At 33.1% G+C, this 27326-nt stretch overlaps 1 protein-coding gene across 1 annotated transcript in view; it reads left to right on the top strand.

Annotated features, from left to right (window-relative positions):
• The window catches only part of CSMD3 (CUB and Sushi multiple domains 3), a 760948-nt gene that overhangs the window by 284561 nt on the left and 449061 nt on the right, over positions 1 to 27326 (top strand). Inside the window, exons 7-9 of the mRNA XM_069779925.1 lie at positions 1197 to 1505; positions 16227 to 16304; positions 21284 to 21371. Of these exons, the coding sequence (XP_069636026.1) occupies positions 1197 to 1505; positions 16227 to 16304; positions 21284 to 21371 (475 nt within the window). The remainder of the gene's footprint in view (positions 1 to 1196; positions 1506 to 16226; positions 16305 to 21283; positions 21372 to 27326) is intronic.

The raw sequence follows: 27326 nt of genomic DNA, 5'->3' as shown, positions 1-27326 counted from the left end.
TTTCCATCCTGTCATCACTCACTACACTTAAAGGACAAGTCTCAAAGCCTGTATGAGAGGACAGCTCATAAGTAAAAAGAGAAGTGTGGAATATTGTTTGAATGACTGTTCAAGAGCCCCTTAATCACTATTATGGAATAAAAAAGCTATGTTTTATAGATAATATATATACTATATAACATAGTACTGTTCATGTACATCAACTTTGTTTATGCTAATTTGTTATTATGAATTTTATTATGCATTGCCCAGTCATTTATTTGTTCCAGTCAAGACGGAATTGCTACTGTGTTAGATGTTCTAAATGCTCACAGCTGAGAGACTTGGCTTCCAAACATTTGCAGCCAAATCTGGGTAATGGGGGAGGATGAAAAGGTTAAGAAAGTATTAAAAAGTCCCACATGGGCTATATATTTTACGTACTAGACAAGTTAGAAATGTTAACTTAATATTTTCACAAGCAGTGCACGGACAATTTTTCAACTCATCAAACATTTTGTGGTTGGGTTTTTTGAGTAAAATAATCTGGCCTATTACAGGAATCAGAGAGCAAAAAGAGAATTACAGATGCAGCCTTTGTCCAATATCAAGTATAGATAATTATGCTTATATGTTTTGTTTAAATGTGTACCTTTTACTATCCATCTACCCTTGGCCTTGTATCAAGTCTAAATGAGCTTTTAGAGCCCTGTCAAGCTTTGATGAAAAGAATCAAATGTATGAATGTATTTGGCAGCCTTATTAGCAATTGGAGTACGAAAGCTTTGCCTACTACCTAGGTTACTATACAATGCTGCTGTTTCACTCCTCGATAGGGCGGTTATCACTTTTCTACACATGGGGTCCCTTTTAATGATACAGGTGTATATTTTGCTCTAGCCATGCAGATTTCAGGACTGAATTTGCAGGGGTGGAAATTATGTGCTGTCATTCTGATTGGTACAAAAGTTTATACTATAAGTTCTTGAGGACATTTAAAACTAAATGTGTAATACCATTATAATTACAAAATGTTCACTAGCATTAAAAAATGTTCTGATTACTTCAAATTTTTAAATAAAGCAAATCAACTTTCCTCTTTTCATGTCAGTTGTCTTTACTATGTTAAACAGAGGGAAATTTAATCTCTAAGGTTGATCAGGAAAACTCAATTCAAAAGAAAAAGTTAGCATCCAGTACTACTGTGTGTCCCACAGGTTCTTCCACTTTGATCAAAACTGCCTCCACTGGTGAGTTAGAGGAGCGTATTGCGGCCACTACTGGTGCTATTACTGTTGCTAGCACATCAGCTGATGTTGCTGTATCCAGTGCAGTGACCACCTATAGACAACCTTCTGAAGAGCAACAAGTGCAAGCTATGAATATAAGAAAATCAATTCTGGAGTCGGCCACTTCCAAGGAAGCACTCTCCCTTCATCAAGCAAATTTACAAAGCACAAGAAGACGACCAAGAAATGCTGAGCAGATAGAAAGAACTAAAGAACTTGCAGTTGTTACTCATAGAGGTATTGGATATTATTTTACTTGTGCCCATGTAGTTATGGAAAAATATTTTGTATAAATTAAAAGTGAAAGGTCAGGTATCCGTTCAGGAAGTGTAATTGAACCAAGTGGGAAAGGGATTAAATCTGCTTAAAATTGAGTTCAAGTGGGGCACCCAGATGGAAAAATGAAATTAATAATAATATTATCATAGTAATTTAAATTAATTTGATTTATAAAAAGAAAAAAGGGAAAGATAAGGAATTTTCTTTTGATGCCACTTTATAGCATATATCACATTATATTTCACTATCAAGCCTAGTGTGAGAACTGATGAGAGTTTAGATAATTGAGATTAAAATATTAATCTATTCTGCATATGTGTTTAGACATAATCAACTATAGCATGAAAAAATGTGCTTTATAAATAGCTGCTTTGTTCTAAACTAATCGGTGATGCAGTTGTAATCATCTCCCTTCTGCTTAAATCTTCGGCAAAATTTTGGCTTTTTAAAACATCTGTACATTTTTATTCTATCAAACAGGAAATCAATGAATGAAACAAAGTTTAAAACACTAGGGAATTCAGTTGCAGGTATTAAAGTAGTAAAGCTAAAGATTTTATATGTTCCTATATTCAGATGATTTAATACACATGCTGAAGTACTAATAATGAACAACATTTGGAGTATAATCAAAGCATTATTTATTGTGTTAAAAGGTAAATGACAATACCTGAAACATGAGAAACAGCAATGCTGGAATGTCTTAATTTAACCAGCATAGACATTCATAAAAAATTGCATGTGGTATGTTTTTAAACATAGACAAATTCAGGGAAGGAGCAGTTTAATTTTGCAGGCTAATGGTGTTGAATACTATTTATTATGTATTTTTTATTTTTATTTTGTGCTAATCCATTGTTACATGCTAATCCATTGTGCATGAAGAATTTATAAACACAAATATATGGAGGAGGAACATCTTTTATAGCACAGGCAATTTGTAGAAGTCTCATATGGTTGATATTTTGTAAAGACAACTTTATGTTGGAATCTGTTGTCCTGCTGGATCAGATACTCACCTAGTATAAGTTATTGTAGTTTCATTTACTAACACCTGTTGAAAAAACAGAGTTACAGTTCTACAAAATTTTAAAACATGTAATTTAAATAGGATAGCAGAAAAACTGTATTTGGTTTGCATATGAAACAGAAATGATTAAACATCTATTTGTATTTAATTTGTATTAATTTCAGTGCAGATCTGAAGTATTTTTGTGGTTGTCAACTGGTATAAATTAATTAATAGAGTTTGGTTTGTACTGGTTGTATGGCTATGCATTCACTTCAGAACATCTTTGGTCAAGTCAAAAAAAGCAGGCTTATTTTCAGTTATGAGGGAGTATCTGAGGGTCTGTAATAATCTCTTCTAATTTAAAGATGTGAAAGTGTGCTAATTTGGCAGTTAAATTTGGCAGTAACTGTGATATACATACGGTTTCTTCCATCTCCTCTATGTAATCATTACACTACAATGTCCTCTCCACTGTTTTCTCACTATCCTTTTCTTCTCTGACCTATCATTTAATGTAAGATAGGTAAGGCACATACTTCTGAATTACTTTGCCATATTAAAGTGCTAAACCTTACATTATGGGGAAAAAAAAAAAGAAGAAAAAGTTAGAGACCAAGACACTGCTAAAATAATGTTATGGTGCTTATTTGTCACATATGGAAGTATTATCATAGGTATTAAAAAGTACCATAGCCCACATACAGTTGAATTCAGTCTTGTATAGACCTTACTGGAGAAGAAAGCCCATACTTAGTTCTGTGTGCAGTTTTTTCCCTCATGCCACATTTAAAGACTTGATTTTGCTAGCATTCTTTATACAAAATCTTTTAAATATTTTTTTTACTGTATCATACCCACAGAACAGTATGTGTGTGTATTCTATTAAAGTAGCTATTCATATACTGAGTAAAAAATCACCATTTTTGTTTGGCAAACACCGGTATTTGATAGTATACTTATAACAGCCATGAAAACATATGAAATGACCCTCGTTAAATAACCTGTAATGGTCTTCCATATAATATTCCTCATTACAAAGACACAGAAATATTTTGAAGAAATATTTGTGAATGTGAGACTATTGTTAATTGACTTGAAGAAATTTCCATTATGGGGAGATACTCAGCAAGTGTTTCTATGGAGTTTCCTGTAGGTTTCTATTGAAGTATTTTAGCCTCTCTTTGACAATGAAGTATGCACAAAAGTATAAAAACTACTTGTCTTGCCCTACATATTAAATTACTATGGAACTATATATAAGAGCTACTGAAAAAGTTTATGTAAATTCCTTTTTTCAATTCTTTCTCTATTTAATAGACTTTAAAAATTAGTTCTTACTTTGGAAATATATTTTGTCCTGTGCTTTTGATAATAATTTAAGAATTATGCTCCCAAATCTACGCAAATTAATTCTTAAAAAGATAAAATTTAATATACTAAAAATAATTTACTAAAACTTACTATATCATATATGTGTATATTTAAAATGGTAAAAATGTACTGCACATGTAGTCTTCACTGCAGGCTTTTTTGATAATGTTGCTAGTGAGATCAGAATAGTGCTGGTTTATGATGCATTAGCACTGATGCAAATTATAACTACAGAATAAGATTCATACTGTTGGCTTCCACAGGATTGTTCTGTGAATAAGATTTTTCAGAATGAGTAAATAATAACAATATTGTTTTGTTTCCTAAACTGGTATTTTTTGAAGTGTATGTATGTCAGAGATGTAAAGAGAGAATTAGAGGTCTCTATCTAAAATTAAACTGCTAGATGTAAATTAGGCTACCACACTTGCTATCTGGACTTCAACAATAATTGTAGGTTGTGTCAAAGGCTGGCCGAAGAATTTCTTCCCTAAGGTTTTTAGTTGGAAATCACAGAAGAGGAGAAGACTTTGTGTTCTGACTATTTAAGAGAGGAAAAAGGAACCCTAGATGCATTTGGTGAAATACTTACATTAAAGGTAGGGAAGTACATGTATCATTTTATAAGGGAGTAGTGAGATCTCATGAGGAATACTGTACATTATTATAGTTCCTTCATCCAGAAGAATTTGGACTGAATCAGATTAATAAAAGAACTATAATGGTGTTACATTGTTCTGATTATCCCACCTTACAAAAGAAAATGTAAGACAGGATAAATGTTTCAGGAAGTGAATGCCAGTATGTGGAGAACTTAAATAAGGACAAATGAGTATATAATATAGAAATAGATACATTAGGGAGAGAAGTGAGGAGAGTTCTTGTTCTTGGAACGATTAAGCCTTTTGGTAGAAGGAAGGAGTAGCTGAAGAGTGAAAAGCTTACTTTTAAGATGCAGCTTGATAGGCTACTGAGAAATATATTTAGATATGATAGTTGGAAGAGAAACATAGTGTCTTTTGGTCCTGAGTTCGAATGAAACCAAGCACTCAAACTCAGGTAAGTGTATCTCTTCCTCTATTCAGAAATAGGGGGGAAAGAGGATGTCCGTAACCACTTTCATTCAGTTAAATGTAGAAACCTCAAATGCCAAGCATTCAGTAGCAATTAATGTGGATACTAAATCACAGTTTCTAGTATGATCTGTCATCTTCAGATGTGAAATCGGGAAGGAAATTAAATGTGATTTTTTTTTCCTTGTTTATCTTCTGTTTAAGTATTTAACTACTGTTAGCTCAATCATAACTACATTAGCAGAGGATAATCTGACATTTTTGGTATTTTCTATCTGTGTTTCATACACTAAGAATTCAGTTTAGTAATGCTGTTAGTGCTATTGAATTGTATTATAGTTCATTTCAACTGCATCTTTCTTAAGGCTGTAAAATTTTTATTTCAGTAAATGCAAACATTATGAGAGGTATTTTAGATCTTCTTGTGAGTGCTTTTATAGCATACTTTTACTGTCTAAAGATGTGCTAAGAGGTATATGTTGAAATGCTAAGAGGCATTTGGACAGTACCCTTAATAATATGCTTTAACTTTTGGTCAGCCCTGACTAGCCCTGCCCTATTCTATTCTATTCTATTCTTTTTTTTTTTAATATGGAAGTACACATGAATCCTAATTAAATACCCTTGAGAATAATGGGAATCTTACTTCTGGTTTCAGTGGCAATAGAGAACAAGGAATACAAGGATTTCTAAACAAATCTTAAGATAGAAGCAAAGAAAGAATAAAATAAACGTGAAAGTTGATGATATTGATACAGCAAAGGTTTCTATTGTCACATATAATTGAGAAGAATCCTTGATCTATTAGTGCCAAACATAATCAAGTCTGATTTTCACTTTTGCTGACATGATATTACAGTTCTGGGGGTCTTAAAAGGACCACAAAGTGAGTGTAAAAAAATTTTAAAGACTCCTTAATTCTACTGAAGGAGTACGAAGTGGATTGAAAATGAAATATCTCTAATCAAGTCACTGGAATTTTGTTTTTCATTGTAATGAACCTGGACTTCTACCCCAGAAATAAATAAGAACTAACTCCTATCACATAAGACAAACTCAGTATAAAAAAATTTATAGTAGCCATCCGTTTTTTCTTTTTCAGTGAAGAGCCATAATGTTTGGTTATATCTTTTTATTCAGCAATCATGATCAGTGGAGGCAAACTGAACAGTGGTTTAATTTCTTACAACAAAAAATGAAGAAATAAAGTGTTTTTTTTCCAATGAACTGAATATTTGCAAAGAATATTTAGAGTATTAGCAGGTATATAACTATATACACCAAGAAAGTCACAAAGAGGAAAAGACTGAAATTATTTTTAAGACTTAATTGATTTTAGTATACCATTGAGAAGTCCTGCATTCTAAGACAATATCCATCCCAAAGGAATTTCTAAAGTAAGACCTTTGTACTATAGACACAAATGAGTACAAGGTGCAAGCAGTGTAACAAGACTACAGGTACAGTTCATAATTCATAAATCAAATATAGAAAAAAATCAGTCTGAAACAGAGATATCAAGGTTGAAGAGAAAAAATTGCTTATCAAACTCAAACTCAAATAGTACCAGGAAATCTTAATGGAAGACACTAGTCATCATGTAGCAGTTCAAAAAGTTACTCAATGCTTTCCTTAGTATCTTAAATCCCATTTATTTTCAAGATAACTTTAGATTCCAACATATTTCACTACTCTGAGCTTCTATGCTCCTTCTAAAGAGCAGAAATGTCACAAAGCATTTGCAAATTTTTAACCATGATGATTTTACTTAGCTATTTGTTTTCAAAATCTTACTCATTCTACTGATATCTCTTTCTCTTTCTTTCTCTACGTTTTCAGCTTTATTTTTTCTGACTTTCTTATAAAGCCTTTATCTTTTCCCTATCCTTTCCCCTTTATTCTTTAAGAACACTTACCTATCACATCTTACCTTATGCTTTGTGATATCTGACTTTATGTAGTATCTTAGTAATAGCCAGGAAAAAATTAAACAGGGAGAAAAAAACTTGCTACTGGGTGTTCCCCATTAAACCAGCATTTCTTTTTGCTGTGTTACAGAAGAATTTATGATGGTAGGAGGCAAGAAAATATTTTTAAAGATTTTTAAATATTTTTAAGATTTGTTATGAGGAATTAAATCAGGTGCTAATGAAACTTTTGAAAACAAAAGGATTTAAGAGAGAGTTATTTAATTATCTTGATTTTTTTTGAAAGATTCAGTGAATGATAGAGCACTGCTTTAGGATTATTTGATGTAAACCTTTTAAGGATTTGTTAGAAAAATATATTCATATATCCTATTTTTTTGAGTTTTACTTAGAAGCAGGAAAAGGAAAGGAAGAGCAGGGAAGGAGAGGTTTTCTGAAGAGCTGTTAAAGATTTTTAAGAGTCAAGTAAGAAATCAATGTGCATACATCCTCAGTTTTTTTTTGTTGGGGCCTTTTTTTATTATGAGTGAAACCCAGAACTACAAAGATGGGAGACTGAAGAAAATCAATATATTTTGCAGTAAGATTCTTATGTTCTATACATATAAGAATATTTGTATATAAATTTGTGTATTTTGAAAAGTTATTTTTTAGAATAATTTGAAAAGTTCCAAGAACTGCTTATAAACGTAACACAGATATAATTTAGCACTCAAGCATTTAATCACTGAACTATATATTTTCAGTATTTCATAATACTTTTGGAAATACCTGTGCAACGAGTCACATAGATGTGTTTTGTTTGGTGGATGAACTCTATAACCCATGGTTTGTTAATTTAAAGATTTTTATTAGAGAAAAGCTGATAATAATGACTTAAGCTTCTTGACATCTTCCCACTTCAAAGAAGTCATAGGAAAGGAGGTAACTTTTTATCCAATAGTCAAGTCCAGTGGGATTAGAAGAAGGGAAAAAGAAAATCAGTCATATGGATTTCAAGAAATGAGTTGTGTTAATGTTTTAATTGAATTATTGCTCCTCATACTTGCCTGTCAATTTTTTTTTTCTAGCTTGTTCCTTCTGTTTATTTTTCTTGCAGTTCCTGCAGTTCTTACATGTTCTTCATTATATTATACATGCTTATTTCTATAATTGATATTTGTCTTCTGATGTGTTGTGTAATTATTTTCCCTCAGCACTTCATGTTTTCTTATTTTGACCATAATATGTTGGTATAACTCAAATACATTGTAGTTAGAATATAAAAAGCAAGTTATCATTAGTTCATTTACACATTACTTTAAAAATATACATATTAACCGCACTTGCTTTCTTTTAAATAATTCTTTTTCCAAATCAGAGAAATTTGAGATACATATAATGTAGAATACAGTAGAAAATCTGTAATTTTGGCCATTTTAAAGACTATCTGTGTAAACTAACTGTATTTCCTCATCCTTCTTAATTCAATACCATTATATGGAATAACCTCTATACATATACACCTGTAAGGTGTATGAAAATAATTTTGTTTTATCAATACATTTTCTGACTGATTTTACATAGTTTGGCTCATCATTGCATTACTTTATTGTACAAAGTTGTTCTTTATATTAATTGGAACTTACCTAAGAAAGTAAAATGCTTTTATAAATTTTAGTGAAACTGTTGTAAAGTGGGACGTTCCACATACAATTTTGTTGACAAATGACATAGCACAGTAACACTTAAGCTTCCAGTTCTGCTCCATGCTAATCATACTTTTCAGTCAAGAGAAGAGGAGGGTTTTTCCCATTATGTGTCTCATCAGTGTATTTTTAACTGAGATAAGAAACCAATGAGAAATTTTCAAATGCATATTAAATTATACATAGCTTATATCATACTGTTCTCTGAAAATTGTCATAGGTTTTCATCTATGGAGAAAAAATGAACCTGAGAAGTTGCACAATTAAAATGGAAATGCATCATATTAAAATAAAATCAAAACACATTAAATTTTAAAGTAAATGTGTAATGCACACATTAGGTTAGAATCATATGCCTATGGCATATTTCGTTGAAGTATACAATTATGTTCATTGAACTATCAGAGCATTTCATTTTATGGAGAGAATTTTACAGTCTTTCTCATTTGCATTTTCTTCCATTCTGAATGAAACTTTTTGACTGTTGCATAACACTAACAGAGAGCGTTTTTTCAGCAAAACTAAGATACCTGAAAGGAAATAAAAAGTCTAATTTTATCTATTTAATAGATCATAATGAGTAGTAACTTTGTTTAAACATCTCTACTTTTAACAAGGAGTCACAAAGTCATTTTCACTATTTTAGTCATTCTATTTATTGTCCACCACCACACTGTGTTTAAAATATTGTAGGATCAAGAAACAATTATTTATTACATGTTGGACTAATGCAATATGTTAGTGCAGTAATTAGTAATACAGTGCAGTAATTCAGTACAGTAATGCAGTAGCTGCAGTGCTTTGAAGTATAAATCTTCTATACAATCTGCTTTGACCAGGGCACTTTAGGGTTGAAAGGGGCAGGGGTGGGGGGAATAGTAAAAGAGAAACTAAGATCAGCTCATGTAAAAAGCAAAAAATGGAATAGTATGAAAACTGGATGGATCACCACTTTATAGTCTATTTGTTCATCTTCTGAATTGTTCTTCATATTTAAGAAATCATTAACCTATGCAGTTGATGCTGTATTACAAAAACTGATGAAAATTCATGTACTCTAATGTCAACTTTCAAGGTGCAGAAAGGCTCTAGAAGATATTGCTACATCAATTAGTGTGTTAGGTCACAGTGAAGTTTATTTGGGTAACTGCTAGGTTTAGAGAGTTTTAATGTAAATTTCTAGAGCCTAAAGTGCCATCATCTAAAAACTAAATAGGTTGTAATATCTCCCTCCTCCCCACGCCCATTTGTGCAATCCATTGAAGTGGTGATCCCTAAGATATCTGGATATCTAGCACTTGTGTTGTCAGAGTTTGGAAGTTGTGGGTAACTAGTTGCATCACATGTGTAGTGGACATGAAGTGTACGCAAAAAAAAATGGAACTGACCTGTACATGAGTAGTAGTTCAATGCATTCAGGCTGTGGATGTGATGTGCATGTAGATCTACTTGAGGGAGGAAAGACAATGAATTAGACATAGGCCCAAGATGAACTGGGAGTGTCATGCATGATTTATTTGGCATATCTGCACATGGGCACCAGATGTTGGAAGTCCAGAGTGTATCAGATTAGTGTTTCTGTCATCAGAAATAGCAGATGCTGCAAGTAAAATCTGCCATTGTCAGATATTGAGGTTCTTGAACAATCAGTGAATTACTGGTTCTGCACCAGTCAGAATCAGTTCTACACTGTATAACAAACAAATGTCTTAATGACTTAATTACTCATTTCTAGGATAATGTAAATCCAGCAAATATACTTATTGCAGAAGATCATGTAATTCTGAATCTACAGGTGTTTTTAATGTCAACTTGTATTCCCTAACATCTTGACCCAATGCAAAGAAAACAAATGGTATTGACTTCTCTTTTCTAAATGATATTAGTATGGTGGGAAGAATTTTGAGAATGCAAATTCAAAGGAAAAATTAACTTTTCTCTCTCAGTCTTGTGAGAAAAAGGAAAAAAAAATATCTTGAGAAAATATAGTCTCAAAGACTTTCACCCCAGAATTTCTTTTAACAGTTACTTTTCAGACATTATCAAAGAGAATCCTTTGCAGTTGACTTTAAATAAATGCCAAAGATGTGAAACAGAAGAATACAGAGATTGTGAGGGCACAAAACCTTCCCTTAATTTCCAGAGACATTAGATATTTTCTAAGACATGTTATATGAGCATTTATGTATAAGCAATACAAACATTTAGGTACAGTCAAATAAGCAATCTAATGCCTTTTTTTCATGTAACATTATACTTCTGCAGATGACATTTAAGGAGAACTGTGTGTGCAATCTTGAAATAATGGCTTTGATATTATGATATTGTTCTCCATCTCCGTTAGCTGAGTGGTAGTGAATATAATGTGAGAAAGGTTCAGGAGAGGGAAGGGACTGTTTCAGTGTTTGAACTACTCTGAGCTACACCCAAGGAAAGAAGTATATAAGGTCAGAAGAGGCCCAAGTTTCCATGGTTAAAACTCTGCATAGTAACTTGTAGTAATGCAGCCTGAATGCCTGTTTTGCGTAGAATGGTGGTGTTTTAGTCATCAGCATTTCAAATGTACTTTATACTTAGTTTAAAAGTTTACATGTAGTTTAAATGTAGACAAGACAAGCTGGGAAATTTATTTACATAAATGCTGTTGCATAACTAAAATAAAGACATGAATTTGTGGGTTGTCTGTGTTTTAAATAGATATCCTTCACATGGCTATATACTCTGATGCTTCTATATTATAGAAGCAAATTTTCCATCTTGAAATTTATGTCTCATTTAGCTCTCAGGATATACTGTTTCAATGAGGCCAGAATTGTGTCAACAGAACAATCTTTTCTTCATTCAAAATTAATTTGATTTCTAGTGTCTGAGAGCTTGTTGTATTCAAGGTTGCTAGGGAAATTATACATCTAAGTGTTTCTTTTATAATATAGCTGCTTAAAATATATGTACATATATTCTTTTTTACCTGAGGTCCTTTTTTAATGCAGTACCTAGCCTGAAGAGTAAAATGTGGTAATTGTCTAGTTTAGTCCTCTCTCACAAGTGTTTGTATGTAGCCTGTATGCATATTTGTATGCATAATTACACAACCTTTTTATAAAAAATAATTAAGACAACATTTCAATTTTTTCTATGTGTCTAAAACTGCCTGTAAGTGTTTGAATCTTCCTTATCTTACATGAGAGACCATTTTAGTCAAAAAGTTCAACAAAGTTGTTCTGAACATGTTTTGAGTTTACATATAAATTTACTACTTGAAAAGTGTACATCAGTCTGGTCTATTGGCTGAATATTAGCTCACCCATCTGTCATACAAAACTTATTACCTGAACTTCTTCCATTACCAGGACTGTTTATATCCTTCCCTCAATAAAGCATTCAGTTCCATCTTTCATATTTGCAGGAAAAATTGGGCCTTCTGACTTTAGAAAAAAGTTACACAAATTATAATCTCCTATTCTGTATTAAATCCATTTGAACTGGAAAAAAAGCATGAACAGTGTTGAACATAAGCTCCAAGGTGGATGCCTAAATAGTTTTCAGGTTTTCGGAGTTTTTTGACATCATCTGATTCTGTGTCACACAGTTCTGATGCTACTGTTTATGTTTCATCAGGTCACGTAATCAAAAATACATTCAGGATTGTCAGACACTTATTCAGATAGATGTGCACCAACATTCCTGGCCCCCAAAATAAAAAATCCAAACAAACAAACTTGCTGACTTTTAAATATATAAATGTAAAACAAACAAACCAACCAACCTACAAGTCATATGTATTTAAAGTAGTATTAAAGAAAATTTAAAGCCTTTCCTTGCATTATAGCACTGGACAGGTGGTTACTTCAGATAGGTTTTTTATAAATTTCGATTATCTTTAAAATAGATTTTTATAGTCTTTCCAAATACATAATTAATGATATGAAAGTGATACTGAGGATTTATTCTATTGTAGATAAAATTGATGAAATTTGGTCTCTGAACAGTTTGATTTCCTTGATCTAACTTCTCAGTTTTATTTTTGGATTGATTCTGAAATAGATTGAAAGACAGGGCATAAAGGAAGCTTTGGGTTCACATCTGTTTTAATTTATGCAATATTATTCTCCAAAGGAATGGAGGATCTTACTTCTACCTTCCATCTACACCAGTATGCCTTCTCAAGGTTATCCTACTTTTTTGGACTAATCTATTTCCCTGGCACTCAGCTGTTCAGAAATATGAGAACATACCAGTCTGACCATATTTAGGTGTTTGTAGCACTGTCACATCTGAACTATTTGTCTTGAGAGAAATGGGCATATCAAAGTTTAAACTCATCTCGTGAGAAGGTGGGTATCTAAGGCCAGATGAATTGAGCCCTTAAAGGGTCTATTTCTCTTTGTGGACTAGCTTAGATGTGTACAACTGCACTCTTTGCTGACATGAATCCGTCCTCAGACTTCTGAAAAGTGAAATCCACTTTCAGTACTGACTGTCATGTGTATGCTAAAACTGTTTTTGAACAGTTACCATTTTTCTCTCTGGTTTCCACATTGACATGTGCAAAATAATGCCTAGTTTACCAAGTATTAAAGAATATATTTATTGTGTTTTGGGAATGGGATTTTTTGGTGATGGTGGGGTTGTTTTCATGTATGTACATTCATATGCAGCCTGACACATAGTTTAGTAATGACATGTTTGGACCGAATACATTTCTATAACTACTCCTTCACAGTGTGTTCAGAAACTACTGTTCAATAAATCAAAATACAAAACCCAGTTAAAAGTAAAATTCTTCTCTTGTAGTGTAAACATGCTTCAGAGATCTTGAGTTGCTTGCTTTCCTAGTAGTATTTAATAGCCTTGGAAAAGTGATGCTAATAGTTATAAAAATCTCTGATTGTTTTAAATATGTTCATCAAGACACTTTTGTAACTATTTTCATTTCCACCTTAGATCTTGTGAACTCTGTTTCTTGTATACATAAACTATGGATATGCCATTCAGATGTTTGAGGATGAATAGAAACAAAGAAAAAATCCAAACCAATCTTCCTTCTTTAATGTGTTGTTACGATGATTTCTGAAAATAAAGGGCAAACATCTCCCTAAACCCATCCTAGCACCTGAGGTCATGAGATCACACCCACTCCCATTTTACTTGGGTGTTGGAAGAATAGCTAGGCCTATCTTCTGGTTCATGAGGGGTTGTTTTACACTGATGCTCAGAGAAGGCCAAAAGAAGCTTACAGCTGTACTCTTACATTTGTATGTATGTAGAAATAGCATCTTAGAAATCTCATACAATAATGAGAGAGCATTACTGTTATTCCAGTATGGCTCTACTGTGTGAAGGTGCAGTTCTTGGGTCCATGACTTCCACTGAGCATAGAATTGCTTATGGACTTCAATTAATTTGGGTGGGGAGAGCTTCTGGTATTAAGGGTTGAAAAAAGAAGTTAAAAAAAAATAGTATTTTGTGGCAACAGATACGTTGTGCTCCTGCAAATAATGTATTTCCCAGAACCATTATCAATATTTATAGGTTACATTATGATGATACACAAGGAAATTTACATTTTGCCTATTGAGATAAAAACCTCTATGTATTTAGAGGAAAGTATGGTCTCTTTCATCAAAAGTGTAAAAATATTTATCATCACATCCTATATCTATCCTATTAATTGTATTTCTTAGTAGGATGCTATTTTCTCCTGAACCTTGCTCTGCTCTTGTGCATGGTAATGATTACTTTTATATATAAAAAAACTTCAATAGTATTTTGCTACTTTAGTATTTATGTCTCATGTAAGCATTTCTTTGACTATTCATTGATTTTGTATAAGAAGTTAACGGGTGCTGAAAAATTCTTTGATGATGTACTGTCTATCTTCTTGCGATTGCTTCTCTTAGTTCCTTTAACCTCTGCTGTCTTCATCAGCAGTATTTGCTTGTAGCCAACATAAAACATCTTCTTCCATGTAGTTTTTAAATATATCTAATCTATAGAGTCAGTTGAATATAATGTATCTAAAATTAACCTATACTTAAAATACAGATTTTTTTAGAAGGTCCATTTTTATGTATGGTTCATTCCTCACTGGCAGAGTGCAGTGGAGAAAAGAGGCACTTAGTTTGATGACTGAAAGAAAAAGTTTCTTTTGCTGTTTTTGCTTTATTCTCTCTTACATTTTTATATCTGTTCTGGTTTTACTCTCTTTTTATTAGTTGTTTTGTTTCCAAAATATGTTGAGGCCACATGGTTTGCCTACACTAACTGCCTTTATCATAAAGCCAGCCCAAAATAAGGACTTTGACAGATGTAGTTCAGCTGTGGGCTTCAGGGTAAGGTGGGAGCCAACTACCTTCCATATCATCCTTTGCAAATAATAGTTTTTAAGCTAGAAAGACGACCAGCTGCAGAACCAACAGCAGAACAGTAGGCTGTATTTTTTTTTTTTGTATCCAAAACTCTGTAGTTAAACCAGAAAATTAGCCTGGTATGCTTAATTTAATAATGCAGTGTTTTTTCTATGGTCAAAATACTTCTGTTTTGTCTGTGTGATCTAAACACAGTTAAGAAAATCTCAGTACTTCCTGAATAAAAATTTTTCTTCTGTACTAAAGCTAGGAACATAGCTAAGGTAGATTTTGAAAACAACTAGTGGAGATAATTTGGGAATGGGGAGGTAATGTGGGTGCCTGTAGATCTTGAGAATGTATTCCAGTGTCTTACTTTTAGAAGGACATTTTGTCTATTGAAACATTGTAATTTTTTAGCTGTTGCCTCTGTTTTGTCTTTTTCCCAAATATAATACTTTTAATGTGAATTTTAAAATCTGAAGTAACAGGCAAAATATGTTGACAAAAAATATGTTGGCATTTCTACTGCTGATTAAAACTTTTCAGAATATATGTGGATCAATATATGTCCTGTATTGCTTGGATACTACTGGAGTTCAGATCTGAGCATATATATTGGATTTTAGTGTGCTTCAATAACATGTCGTGGATGACTCTTTTTTTTCCTTTTAAATTCTCTGTCACTGGAAAGAATAATTGAATTAAAATTTCACAAAAAATCAACTTTAAAAAATGTGACAGTACCTTTTTTTTAAAGGTTGCTGACTTTTCAGTTGGCAGATATGAAAGTATTCTGTAGTTTTTTTCTTTTTCTTTTTTTCTTTTTTTTAATGGAGTGGGGGATAAGCACTACTGTTTCGTAACACAGAAGCAACACCAGATAAGATTCAACTGTTCAACTGTTTTAGAGCAAACATATCTATTGTTCTTTTCATTTTCCAGGTTCCATAACTGTGTGACAATGTTTTACACAACTATATGGTGCATGGAAATAAACACTTTTGGCCATAATTTTTTTTCTTGGTTATGCATGAGAAAAATTAAGTTACAAATCTTACTTCTTTCCTTTGTCAGGTGTACAAATTGGTCTCAATACTTGTTTTTGTAAATTTTTTTCCACCAAAGATACACTATATGAGCTTGTTAGTAGCTGGTACTTTAATTTGTATATACTTCCATGATAAAATTTGTTCAAATGAAATGAAATATTGTAGACTGTATTGCCTGATACGTGTTTTTGTTTGTTTTTTTAACTAGTGAAAAAGGCCATAGATTTTAAATCTAGAGGATTTAAATTGTTTCCAGGGAAAGACAACAGCAACAAGTTTTCTATCTGTGAGTGTACTCCTTTTTTGTTACTTTTTTCTAGTGCAAGAGTGAAGTTTGTGCTGTCTGTGTTGTTTGTGTGTTTTCAAAATTGTTTATGTATTTCTGATAATATAACTGACTTAAGTCTGTTTCTCCAGTCTGCATGGTGAATTTTTAGATATGGTTCTACTCTAAAGGCAGGCTTTCTATAAATCTGGCATTGTAGAAAGACATGTTATTTTGTCAGTAATTTCACGCTAAATTTGCATTATTTGCAAAGAAGTAAATATTCAGCCTCCCAGGTGTCAGCTGAAATCTTAGCTGTGAACGAGAGGTGTTTTTTTAATTGAAAATTAGTACTAGCAGCAAAAGGCTATACAAACCAAAGCCTATCCTCATTTACAAATATGCAACCACATATTTTTTTCAAGTGACATACATGAGGTCACTTTCTGAAACTTTTTTTCTTCATTAATTTTGACATTTTGAACTGATTAACTAAGTGTAGTTTTTAAAACTCTGGAGATGCTTAGTGCCTTCAATTTTAATTACAGAAAATAGAAACTGAATGTGCTGGGCATCTTAGAGGACCGAGTCCACATGAGCTCATAAGGAGAAGTCAGGCAACTTTGTAATGTAAATTAAACAGGTGTGGCTCTAAATACATTAAAGAGGATATCTTTTGCAAAAGGACGTGCCATTTTTATAGAGTTCCTTTTTGGACTAGAACCGCATTTTAAATATTTACATGTAATTGGTTAAAATTAAGATGGACTAAATGCTTAGCCTATATCTGCTTATACTACATTTCATTATTCTTCACAGGAGTGAAAGGACTTGCTTTCGAAGCTCCTTAGGTTGGACACATTTGCACTAATTTTTTGTTTAAAGTGTCAGTGATGGATTCAGTTTCCAGAACTTAGCAGGGCACATTGGCATAACTTGTAATGCATTTTGCAGTTTTAGATTTTAAACTATCAATATACTAGATGTGTTTTTTTTATAAAAAGGTGTCTTCAAGCAGCCAGACCCTTTAACATTTACCAAGTCAGAAAAATAAAGCAAAACACACTGCTGTTCAGTTTTTATAATGTAGCATATTGCCATATTCAACTTTTCTGTAAACTGTAACACCTAAATAGTTCCATAAGGCATTTCTGGTTTATTTGAAAACTTTGTATCAAGATATTAAAAAACAAGTATTGTTTTTATGCATATTGCGTGACTGGAAAATATTATACAACAAGAAATAACAGTAAGATAATTACAGTAGTGTTTATAAGGTACATCACTGAGGTCTCTGTCTGATGGTCAATCTATGCTTTTATAGTTAAAAATGAGAATAGTATAGTGGCTGATAAAACAGATTGTTTCACTATAAATTTATTTTGCACAAATCATTAAATATTCCATTATATAAACATTAATAGGAATTGCATATTTATAGTGAAGTACCAGACACTTGTGATATCTAAAGGTGATTGTTATGAAATTAGTGATGAAATTTGTCAATATACTTTTGAAAGCCTTTATATAATTTCATATGTTATGATACTCTATGTGAAGCTGAAAACTTCCGTACCTTATTTTATTGATTATGCAGAGTAGATTACGTATATAAGTCAATAATAAGTGGAGGTGAAAACCTTGATGATTTGTACCTTTAGTGATCATAATTTTGTGATAAATAGATAACTAAGATTTTATATTGTAATCTATCATTTGGTTAGCTATTCACTTTGGTAGCTGAGGAAATTGAAGAGGCAGTATTTAATGAAAAGCCTATGTACTTAGCTGTTGACTTTAAATAAGATTCCCAGTGTGGCCTCAGCTGGACCTGTACTTGCAGTACAATGACAGATAGGGTCCTTTAAAAAAAAGAATGACTGTCATTCAACAGTTAGTGGAAATAAGATAAGTGAATACCGATTTTATGTTATGCCTTGTATTATCAATGTCATTAGAAATTATCATCTAACATTTCTCAGGTGTATGTCTTTTCCCTATTTTACTTTTTTTTAATGTATCAGGTATACAACATTCAATACTAATAGGTATTTTGCATAGGTAATTTGCACATAGTAAAGCCAGAATGGTAACACTTGATATGATGATACACTTTGAAACAAGTATGCATCAACGTCATTTTGCAAGTATTGAGATCAACAAAAAAAATCATTGGGGGACTTAATTAAATCTGGATTAGAACACTGGAATTTCTTGCTCTCAGTTTCATGACCAGACAATGAATGAATGCTTTGCCTAGGGGAGCCTTTAACTTACCACAGGAAACCCTTTCATTGGTTATTGTCCTATGACTATCTGGGGTGTAAAACAAACTAATGTAGATAGACAGGTATCTAGGGAACTACATAGAGCTGTATGTCAGTAGACTGAAAAATCAAGTGTTATGTCTGGAAAAGTAACACCAATACAAAAATAATAAAATGTGCATTTATTTTTTGCTAAGTATTTAACAGAAATCAGGATGGATTTAAGTTTGTGCTTAAATGCATTTCTGATTTAGGATCAAATAAGAAATCAGTTTAATGACTTTTACTTATAAATTTTTTCTTCTGAATTTTTACTGTGGTATAGGTCTTATTTTAATTTTGTCACTGTAATTATTTTATTAATTTTTTAACATAAGCCTTTATAATTTTATATATGAATATTAATAAATCCAATATTTATCATTTAAGAATCCATTTCATGGAGAATGGAACTTTCTACAGAAGATGTCAAAAAACAATAGGTTTTTCAAGCTTCCATTTTTGGTAGAAACTGAAGTACATAATAGTTCTTGTGCTTTGAAATCCAGTAGAGTATTATTTTTTAAATGAATATTCAAACTGTTACCTGTGTATGGGGAAATATAGTGTACAAAAATAAAATAGTTATTTGAAATATTAAAACATGAATTACAATAAATAGAAATAGTTCTGTTTAAATCATATTTTTACTTTTTTTTTTTTAATAGTAAAGTATTTCTTCTATGTGCATAGATGTATGACACATCTCCCAAATGGCGCTATTTTATTTTGATTTCTTTAATATTACTATCATGGCATCTTGAATAATTTCCTAACTATAGTTTTAACATATGTTTCATGTCAGAAAAGTTAACAGACTGTCAAAAAAATGAGGTGTCTTTTTCCCTACTTGTTCTGAAGCATACTTCCTTTCTCTTCCTGCATTGCTCACTGAATCCAAAGTTTTAAGGTCTTTCTTATATATACAGGCTGCTTATGATGATTCTGAATTTCTCACATCTTGATATAGGCTTTGGAACTATAGAAAAGCACCCAGATATTTCAAAGAGAGAGTTCATTTGAAATGCTTTGTCCAACAAGTTCCTGCTAGATGGCCTTGTGAAATGCAGTTTATGGAATTGTAATTGTCAGAGATATATATATTCCAATACTAGCAGGAACTTGGGTTTCTATAGCTAATATGCTTTCATCACACCTACAAGTACTGGGGGAGGAAAAGACTGAAACCTGGTAATATGGATGGGTTCTAAGAAAGAGCCCTCTTGGCCCAAAAGTCCCCTGAGCATAGCAATGCAGATGAACAGAGATTGCCTTGGTTTGCTATTAGAACAACCTTGGACATGGTACAGCCCTTTTGGGGCAGAGGAGAATAAATACTGTGGTTCAAGTTGACAAGGACTGAGCTTGGTAGTTTTTTTGAGCAGCATGCTAACTTGAGATGTTTTCCTTTTAACCCTCTGCAACATTTTCATTTGGTCTTCAACTTCCTCAGGGGTACCAAACCAATTCTTCCCTTTCTGTGTGCATAAGAAGACAAATTTCAAGGAAAGGAAAACCCCTAAGTATTCTGAATGTTATTGTCCTTCATTAAAAGATGAAATTTAATGAACACCCTTTAGAAGTATAGTTATAAGCTACATTTTTTTTATTCGGGTACATTCAATTTACAATGTAATGTGATTAGCCTAATTATATGTAAACTTTTTCTTTAAAGGAAAGTTAAAATGTAATGCTACAAATCCATTGGTCTAATTCCTCAGAAATAAAGATGAATAAAGGTGAAAATCTCTTTCTGTTTAGTATAAATCTCTTGGTTTCATGTCAACTTGTATTTTTGAAAAAAATATTCTTCTATCGGGCCATGAATTTACCAAGTAATAGCAGACCAACCTCCTTTGCTAATGTTTTTTTTGGGAACTGCTACCTCCTGCATCAATGAACTTCAAAAATGAAATACAAAATTAATAGAATTATTTTGGCCTAAAATTATTTTTGTAAGATATAATTTTGCAAGCTGTAAAATTATGAGAAAGTATATAATGCATAGAAAAAAAAGAGTGAAGAGGTAGCTGAATATGCTGAGGGCTAGATCACTGCATACAAATTTCTAGAAAAACATACTGAAAGGTTCACAGGAAGTTTCTCTCTGAAGATCCATTTTAGTTTATTGTACGATAAATGTATGCAAATCAAACTGGCATTTTGAGTTTACCCTCAGATCACCATATTTTGGGGATATCTGCATTTTCAATACTGATTAAGGATAATTCTCTCAGCCTGAGCCTATGCGTTCAAGTTTTATTGTAATTCAAGGAGAAAAAGGTCAGCTCTTAGTGGAGATGACATTTATTAGATTATGTTCAGAGTAAAATCTTACAGCCCTAAACTTGATGAACACTCCTTTAAATGTTAATGTTTGTAAAGGAATAGTAATAACATTTCCATATGGGTTCAATAATATTACAAGCAAACAAAATAGCTGATTAGTACAACTTTTAAAAAACTTGTGTTATTTTTAAAAAACAACAGAAAATACATGCTCTGCTTATTATAGGGAGGAGAAACTTGTGTATTGAACTAGAGATTATATGGGTGATCATATTATGTAGAAAATCTGTTTTAAAGGACCTAAAATGCAGATAATGTACTTTTTCTTATTTGTTAATTTGCTTAACTCTGTATTTCCTAAAAACTGTATTATTTTATCTTTTTTTGTTTATTTTGTTTTTGCAGTAAATGAGGGAGGTATTAAACAGGCATCCAATTTGTGTCCAGATCCTGGAGAACCAGAAAATGGAAAACGGATAGGCTCAGATTTTAGGTAAAATATCAACCCTACCATTGTATCACTTCTTCTCTAATACTGCACTTGAAAAATGTATATGTTAAAAATTTATTGGTGTTGTTGAGCTACTCTTTCAAAACTTAACTTCTCAGTAAAAAGTGAAATGGAATACTGTATAAAATTATTTAGTGCAATATAGCATGTACTTAGTATGCAAAGAAGATAAAATACCCACTTGGAAGAGAGCATATATCTCTGATAATCTGGCAAAAATTGGATTGAAGGTAAGTTAAAATAATTTTCTCATGTAAATACTGTATTAGATTTACAAATATTGAGCATACATGTGGTACTGGAGGTTTTTTGCAGGACAAAGCAAAATTGAATACAACACAAAAAGAACAATAAAACCTCACAGAAGAGGTTTCAGATAATTATTTTAGAAATAATCGTTGGAATCTAATAGAGAATATTGCATTTTCTACAGTATATTTTTCAGGAACCCAGAAGTTTGATACATGCACGTGTATTTCCCTAGTGGTCCCCAGAGTGGTTTAGCACTCTTAATGCAGACTATTTTTTTTCTTAATTTTGAAACATATCAAATTGGTGGTGTATAGTATTACCATATTAAAAAAAATAAAGTCAGAACTAAAAAGTTGTACTTAGTTTCCAGTAAATTCTTACGTTTCATTACTTACTGGCTTTTTTGAATGTTTCTAGGAAGACTCTAAAGTATCAAAGAATTATACACTGCCAGTGACCTATTCCACACTTTTTTTATTTGACCTAAACCCAAATTTTAGCTCACTTTCCTCCTCCATTCTCAGCTATCTTTCATATTCCATATCTTGTAAGGACAAAAACATTTGCAATACTTTTTCAAAATATTCTATGTCTTTTTCTCAGTGAACATACATAAGTCCTATTGTCAGTAACAGCAGTGGTTGATGTGTTGTGTGAGTAGACACACACATATATAATCACATCTTCAAAATGTTTTGAATTAATTTTAATGTTTTATCTGTCTGAGTTTCTGAATTGTTTCCTTTTCAATTGTTGAATATTCATTTCATCACATACTAAAAAGGATTAAACATACATATTATTATATATTTGCTATATAGACAAATTTTAGACTGTATTAAAAGAATAAATCTAAAGCTATGTTCTTGCTTTTTGTCATATGCTAATTTCACATTATCATCATGTTTACAAATCCCTTCAAAACAACTTAAGTGAGGAAGGAGAAAAGAAAGAAATAAGAAAGAAATAAGTAGGAGGGGGATTGATCATTTTTAAATTAATTGGTTTTATTGCATTCAGTTTTGGTTTTTACCTATTTTGTATTTTACATTTCACACAGAACAATTCCTAACATTTGAAGATAATAAATGTTAGAGTAATCTAGGAGGTGAGCAAAGATTTTACGAAATTATGTTACTTCATTCTTTTACATAACTTCTTGTACTTTGTTTTGTTTTGTTTTGCCTTTTCTCCCTGTAATAAAGCAGAACACAGAATTAACAATGACATCCCAAGTACATTTGCTAGCTGGCAGTCAGTTAGTTATTATAATATCTCAGTTAGTTATTATAGTCTCTATTTCTCTAGTTTTGAGAAACGAAAAAGTTCAATGTGCATCAGAGAAAGCTTTATAACTAATTTTATATAGAGTGTCATTTCTGACATTATCTGACAAAAATGGTTTCCTGACGTTTTCAGAGAAATAAAAATAAATGTAGTGTATTTCTTAACTGTCATGCTTTCTGGAATCATTACTTAGGACAGTCTTTCGTATTTTAAACTCAGAAATATGTCTTGGTAGCGACAGCCTTTGACAGAGAATCTGCAAGTCCTTTTCTAGAGTTGTCTCTGCAAGTGACCACTGAAAGACCTACCTGCAAGATCATTCTAGTTAAAATTATGTGAGGGGCAGTACCTCAAAGGAGATATGATGGTGATCAATGCCATCATCTTTCTTTTTAGGCCAAACTATTAGGATTTAATTTAACATTATTTTTCACTATACACTGTGATGATGTGACTATCAAGCTTTCCTATTTGAAATGAATTTATGAGAAAATAAAGGAGAAGGCATTCAAATTACTGAACAATAGGATACAAGATATACAACATATCAAAATCAATATATTTTCTTCTTAAGTGTTTCTTTCCCCCTAATATCTCACTAAACTCAGTGATTTTTTTTTTCTTTTTGAAAAAAATCCCCCAAAAATTTGTGAGGGAAGATCAGCTTTTCTGTCAACTTCCATGAATGTGCTATTTAACACTTATTTGTATAACATAATGATAAATCCAATCCCATGATAATGGAAAAGAATAAATAACTAGGACATTTCAAATGTATGTAGGTGAAAGAACATGGCTTATACATACAATATCCACTGGAAGTGAAGAAAGTGAAAGTGAAAAGATGTATTCAGTTTAATGACATTTTTGATGTACCGAAAAGGTAAATAAGCTTTTGTTCAAAACAAAACAAACAGAAGATGTAACAGATACATTATTATGCTCTTGGTCTTACAGGTTATAATTTGGGGAGCAAAGATGTTTATTTTGGTGAGGAAGTATTTTTCACCTTCCACCAAAGAATGTGTTTTCAGAACAATCTGAACTCTGGTTTTTTTTATTGATCCTTACTTTGATTACTTCTTGACATTAGTATGGAACCAAACTTTTTACAAAGTAAGAAAAAATGAAAGAACCACAAAAAACCCAACAAACTAATACTTCATTGCTCCTCTTTCTGTTGAGGGCAGATTCTAGGACAGTCTAAAATCCTGCTGGTTTTAAGGGCAGCCTACGTGCTTCCTGGTTTCTCTAACAGGTTAGACTGCAGATCAGTAATAGTTTCTGAAAGCATAGGCTGCTCAATGGCTTCGCTGCCACCTCAAATTTATGCTCGAAAGCTGTACTTGAACTCATTCCTTTCAACTAAATATTTGAATTTTCATGGTTCAGTTTCTTTCAAGATAAAAACAATCTGGTCTGGATAATCTTCGCTAAATAAATCCCATCTACTGCAACATCTCCTTAATAGGCAGGTCTGTTCTGACCATAGCTCTCAGAAACAACCCAGAAAGGACGTTCCTTTCAAAAGATTGAGTCTTTTCACTATTTTGTGGTAGCCTCTCTTTATAATGCAAAACCTCTGTATTTGGAAATAGTGGGAGGACATACATACACACACACACGTGCACAATTTCTAGCCACTTTATTGACAGGACTTGAAAAAGGGAACAATTACTCTTTTGGTTGTATTCATCTTTCTTACACATATTAGGGATAAATAAGGTGGTTTCCTATGTAAGGCTTGTTAAAGGTTTTATGAATGTGAATGGTGAGATTTGTACTTGTAAAGAACAGGACTGGTGAATGTTAGTAATACATATGTCATTTATGTCAAGTTGAACGCTTGATACATTGAAAAGAGGTCTTACAAGGGACAAAAGCAAACTAAAAATTTTGAGCAGACTGAATAAAATTCCCTTTTAAATTAACCTGCTTTCAATTTGTGCCATTATCGTAGCGGTTGCTCAATTGCTTCATAAGCTTCCAAAGTAAGAATGCTGCTACTTCTTTAAAATAAATAAATAAGACATTGAAAGAAAATGCTTACATTTAGTTTAAAAAAGTACAGTACTATGGAAAATCTTTTCCACGTTGTCTTATACCTGATAGAGAGAAAAATAGCACACTTTTCCCTCCCTCTATAGTGTAGAAAATAGCTTTACTTTGAGGTTGTCTTTTTTTCCCCTTCTGATAAGGAAGTGAAAATCCCAATTAGGATACCTTAATTTTAAAAAACAGTGTTTTGTAGAAGGGTTTAGACCTATCTGTATGAAGATCAATCAAAATCTAATTTCAGTACAATTTAATCTGTTTCAGAGAAGAGCATGTTCTTGTCACTTCTCTTCAGCTTTCTTCAAATGTGCAGATATAGGTTTGGAAGCATTTCACTGAAATTTCACTCCTGTTCTGATTGTCCACACTACCTGCTCTCTCTCAGCACATTCAAATGTTCTTACATGATTCTTACACAGAGTTAGAAAATCTGTAATGCAAGCTCTAAGACAAGCTGCATCATTTCATGACATTGTTTGGGACCTGACACTCCATGTTTACCCTTTTGGATATTTTTTCTAATGTGAAAATTCCCCATGGCTATATTTTGGAAGTTTTAAAAGCTTTGTTTCTGATGCTAGATGCCTGTTTGTCTAAAAACTTGTGGCAGTTTGGTGAAGTTCCCACTGACTGGAAAAGGGGAAACCTAATGTCCATTTTTAAAAAGAAAAAAAGAGGAAGACCTGGGGAACTACAGGCCAGTTAGTCTCACCTCTTTGCCTGGCAAGATCATGGAGCAGTTCCTCCTGGAAACTACGTTAGGGCACATGAAAAATAAGGAGGTGATTGGTGACAGCCAACATGGCTTCACTAAGGGCAAATCATGCCTGACAAATTTGGTGGCCTTCTACAACGGGGTTACAGCATTGGTGGATAAGGGAAGAGTAACAGATGACATCTACCTGGACCTGTGCAAAGCATTTGACACTGTCCTGCATGACATCCTTGTCTCTAAATTGGAGAGACATGGCTAAGATGGATGGACCGCTTGGTGGATAAGGAATTGGCTGGATGGTTGCACTCAGAGAATTGAGTTCAATGGCTCAATGTCCAAGTGGAGACCAGTGATAAGCTGCATTCTTCAGGGGTCAGTACTGGGACCAGTGCTGTTTAACATCTTTGTCAGGACAAGGGCAGTGGAATTGAGTGTACTCTCAGCAAGTTTGCCGATGACACCAAGCTGTGTGGTGCAGTTGACACACTGGAGGGAAGCGATGCCATCCAGAGGGACCTTGACAGGCTTGAAGAGGTAGGGCCGTGTGAACCTCATGAAGTTCAACAAGGCCAAGTGCAAGGTCCTGCACATGCGTTGGGGCATTCCCAAGCACAAATACAGGTGGGATTGAAAGCAGCCCTGTGGAGAAGGAATTGGGGGTGTTGGTTGATGAGAAGCTCAACAGGACCTGGTATGTGTATTTGCAGCCCAAAAAGCAAACCATATGCTGGACTGCATCAAAAGAAGCATGACCAGCAGGTTGAGGGAGGTGATTCTCCCCCTCTAGTCCGCTCTGGTGAGACACCCACCTGGAGTACTGTGTTCAGCTCTGGGGCCTCCAACATAAGAGAGACATGGACCTGTTGGATTGAGTCCAGAGGAGGGCCACAAAGATGATCAGAGGACTGGAGCACCTCTCCTATGAAGGCAGGCAGGGACAGTTGGGGTTGTTCAGCCTGGAGAAGAGAAGCCTCAGGGGAGACCTTATAGCAGCCTTCCAGTACCTAAAGGGGGCCTACAAGACAGCCAGAGAGGGACTTTTTACAAGGGTGTGTAGTGAAAGGACAAGGGGTGATGGCTTTAAACTGAAAGAGGGTAGATTTATATTAGATGTAAGGAAGAAGGTCTTCACTGTGAGTGTGGTGAGGCACTGGAACAGGTTGCCCAGAGAGGTTATGGATGCTCCCTCCCTGGAAGTGTTCGAGGCCAGGTTGGATGGGGCTTTGAGCAACCTGGTCTAGTGGAAGGTGTCCCTGCCCATGGCAGGTAGGTTGGAACTTTCCAACCCAAACCATTCTATGATTCTATGGTTCTATATGACTTTTCAGTTGATTCCACAGAAACAGAGTGGTACTGCAATGTACAAATTCAGATGTATTCCCTGCACATCAGTGCAAAAAATCCAAACTGCATTATCGCTGCCCTCTTCTAGTCTGTCCTACCTACCTGTCACAAAATTGACAAGAGAAATGTAAGTTCAAAATGCGGAATAATATAATTTATTGTTACAGCTTAGCTTGAGGTTTTGATTCCTTGCATAATTGATTCCTGTTCAATAATAATTTAAAGAATATATCAAATAATAGAGGAAAATAATCTAGAATTATTTCGTTTGCTACATGTATGCC

This window comes from Haliaeetus albicilla, chromosome 3, assembly GCF_947461875.1.
Source record: "Haliaeetus albicilla chromosome 3, bHalAlb1.1, whole genome shotgun sequence".
In the NCBI taxonomy this organism is placed as follows: Eukaryota; Metazoa; Chordata; class Aves; order Accipitriformes; family Accipitridae; genus Haliaeetus; species Haliaeetus albicilla.
This window is presented reverse-complemented; position numbering and strand designations above follow the sequence as displayed.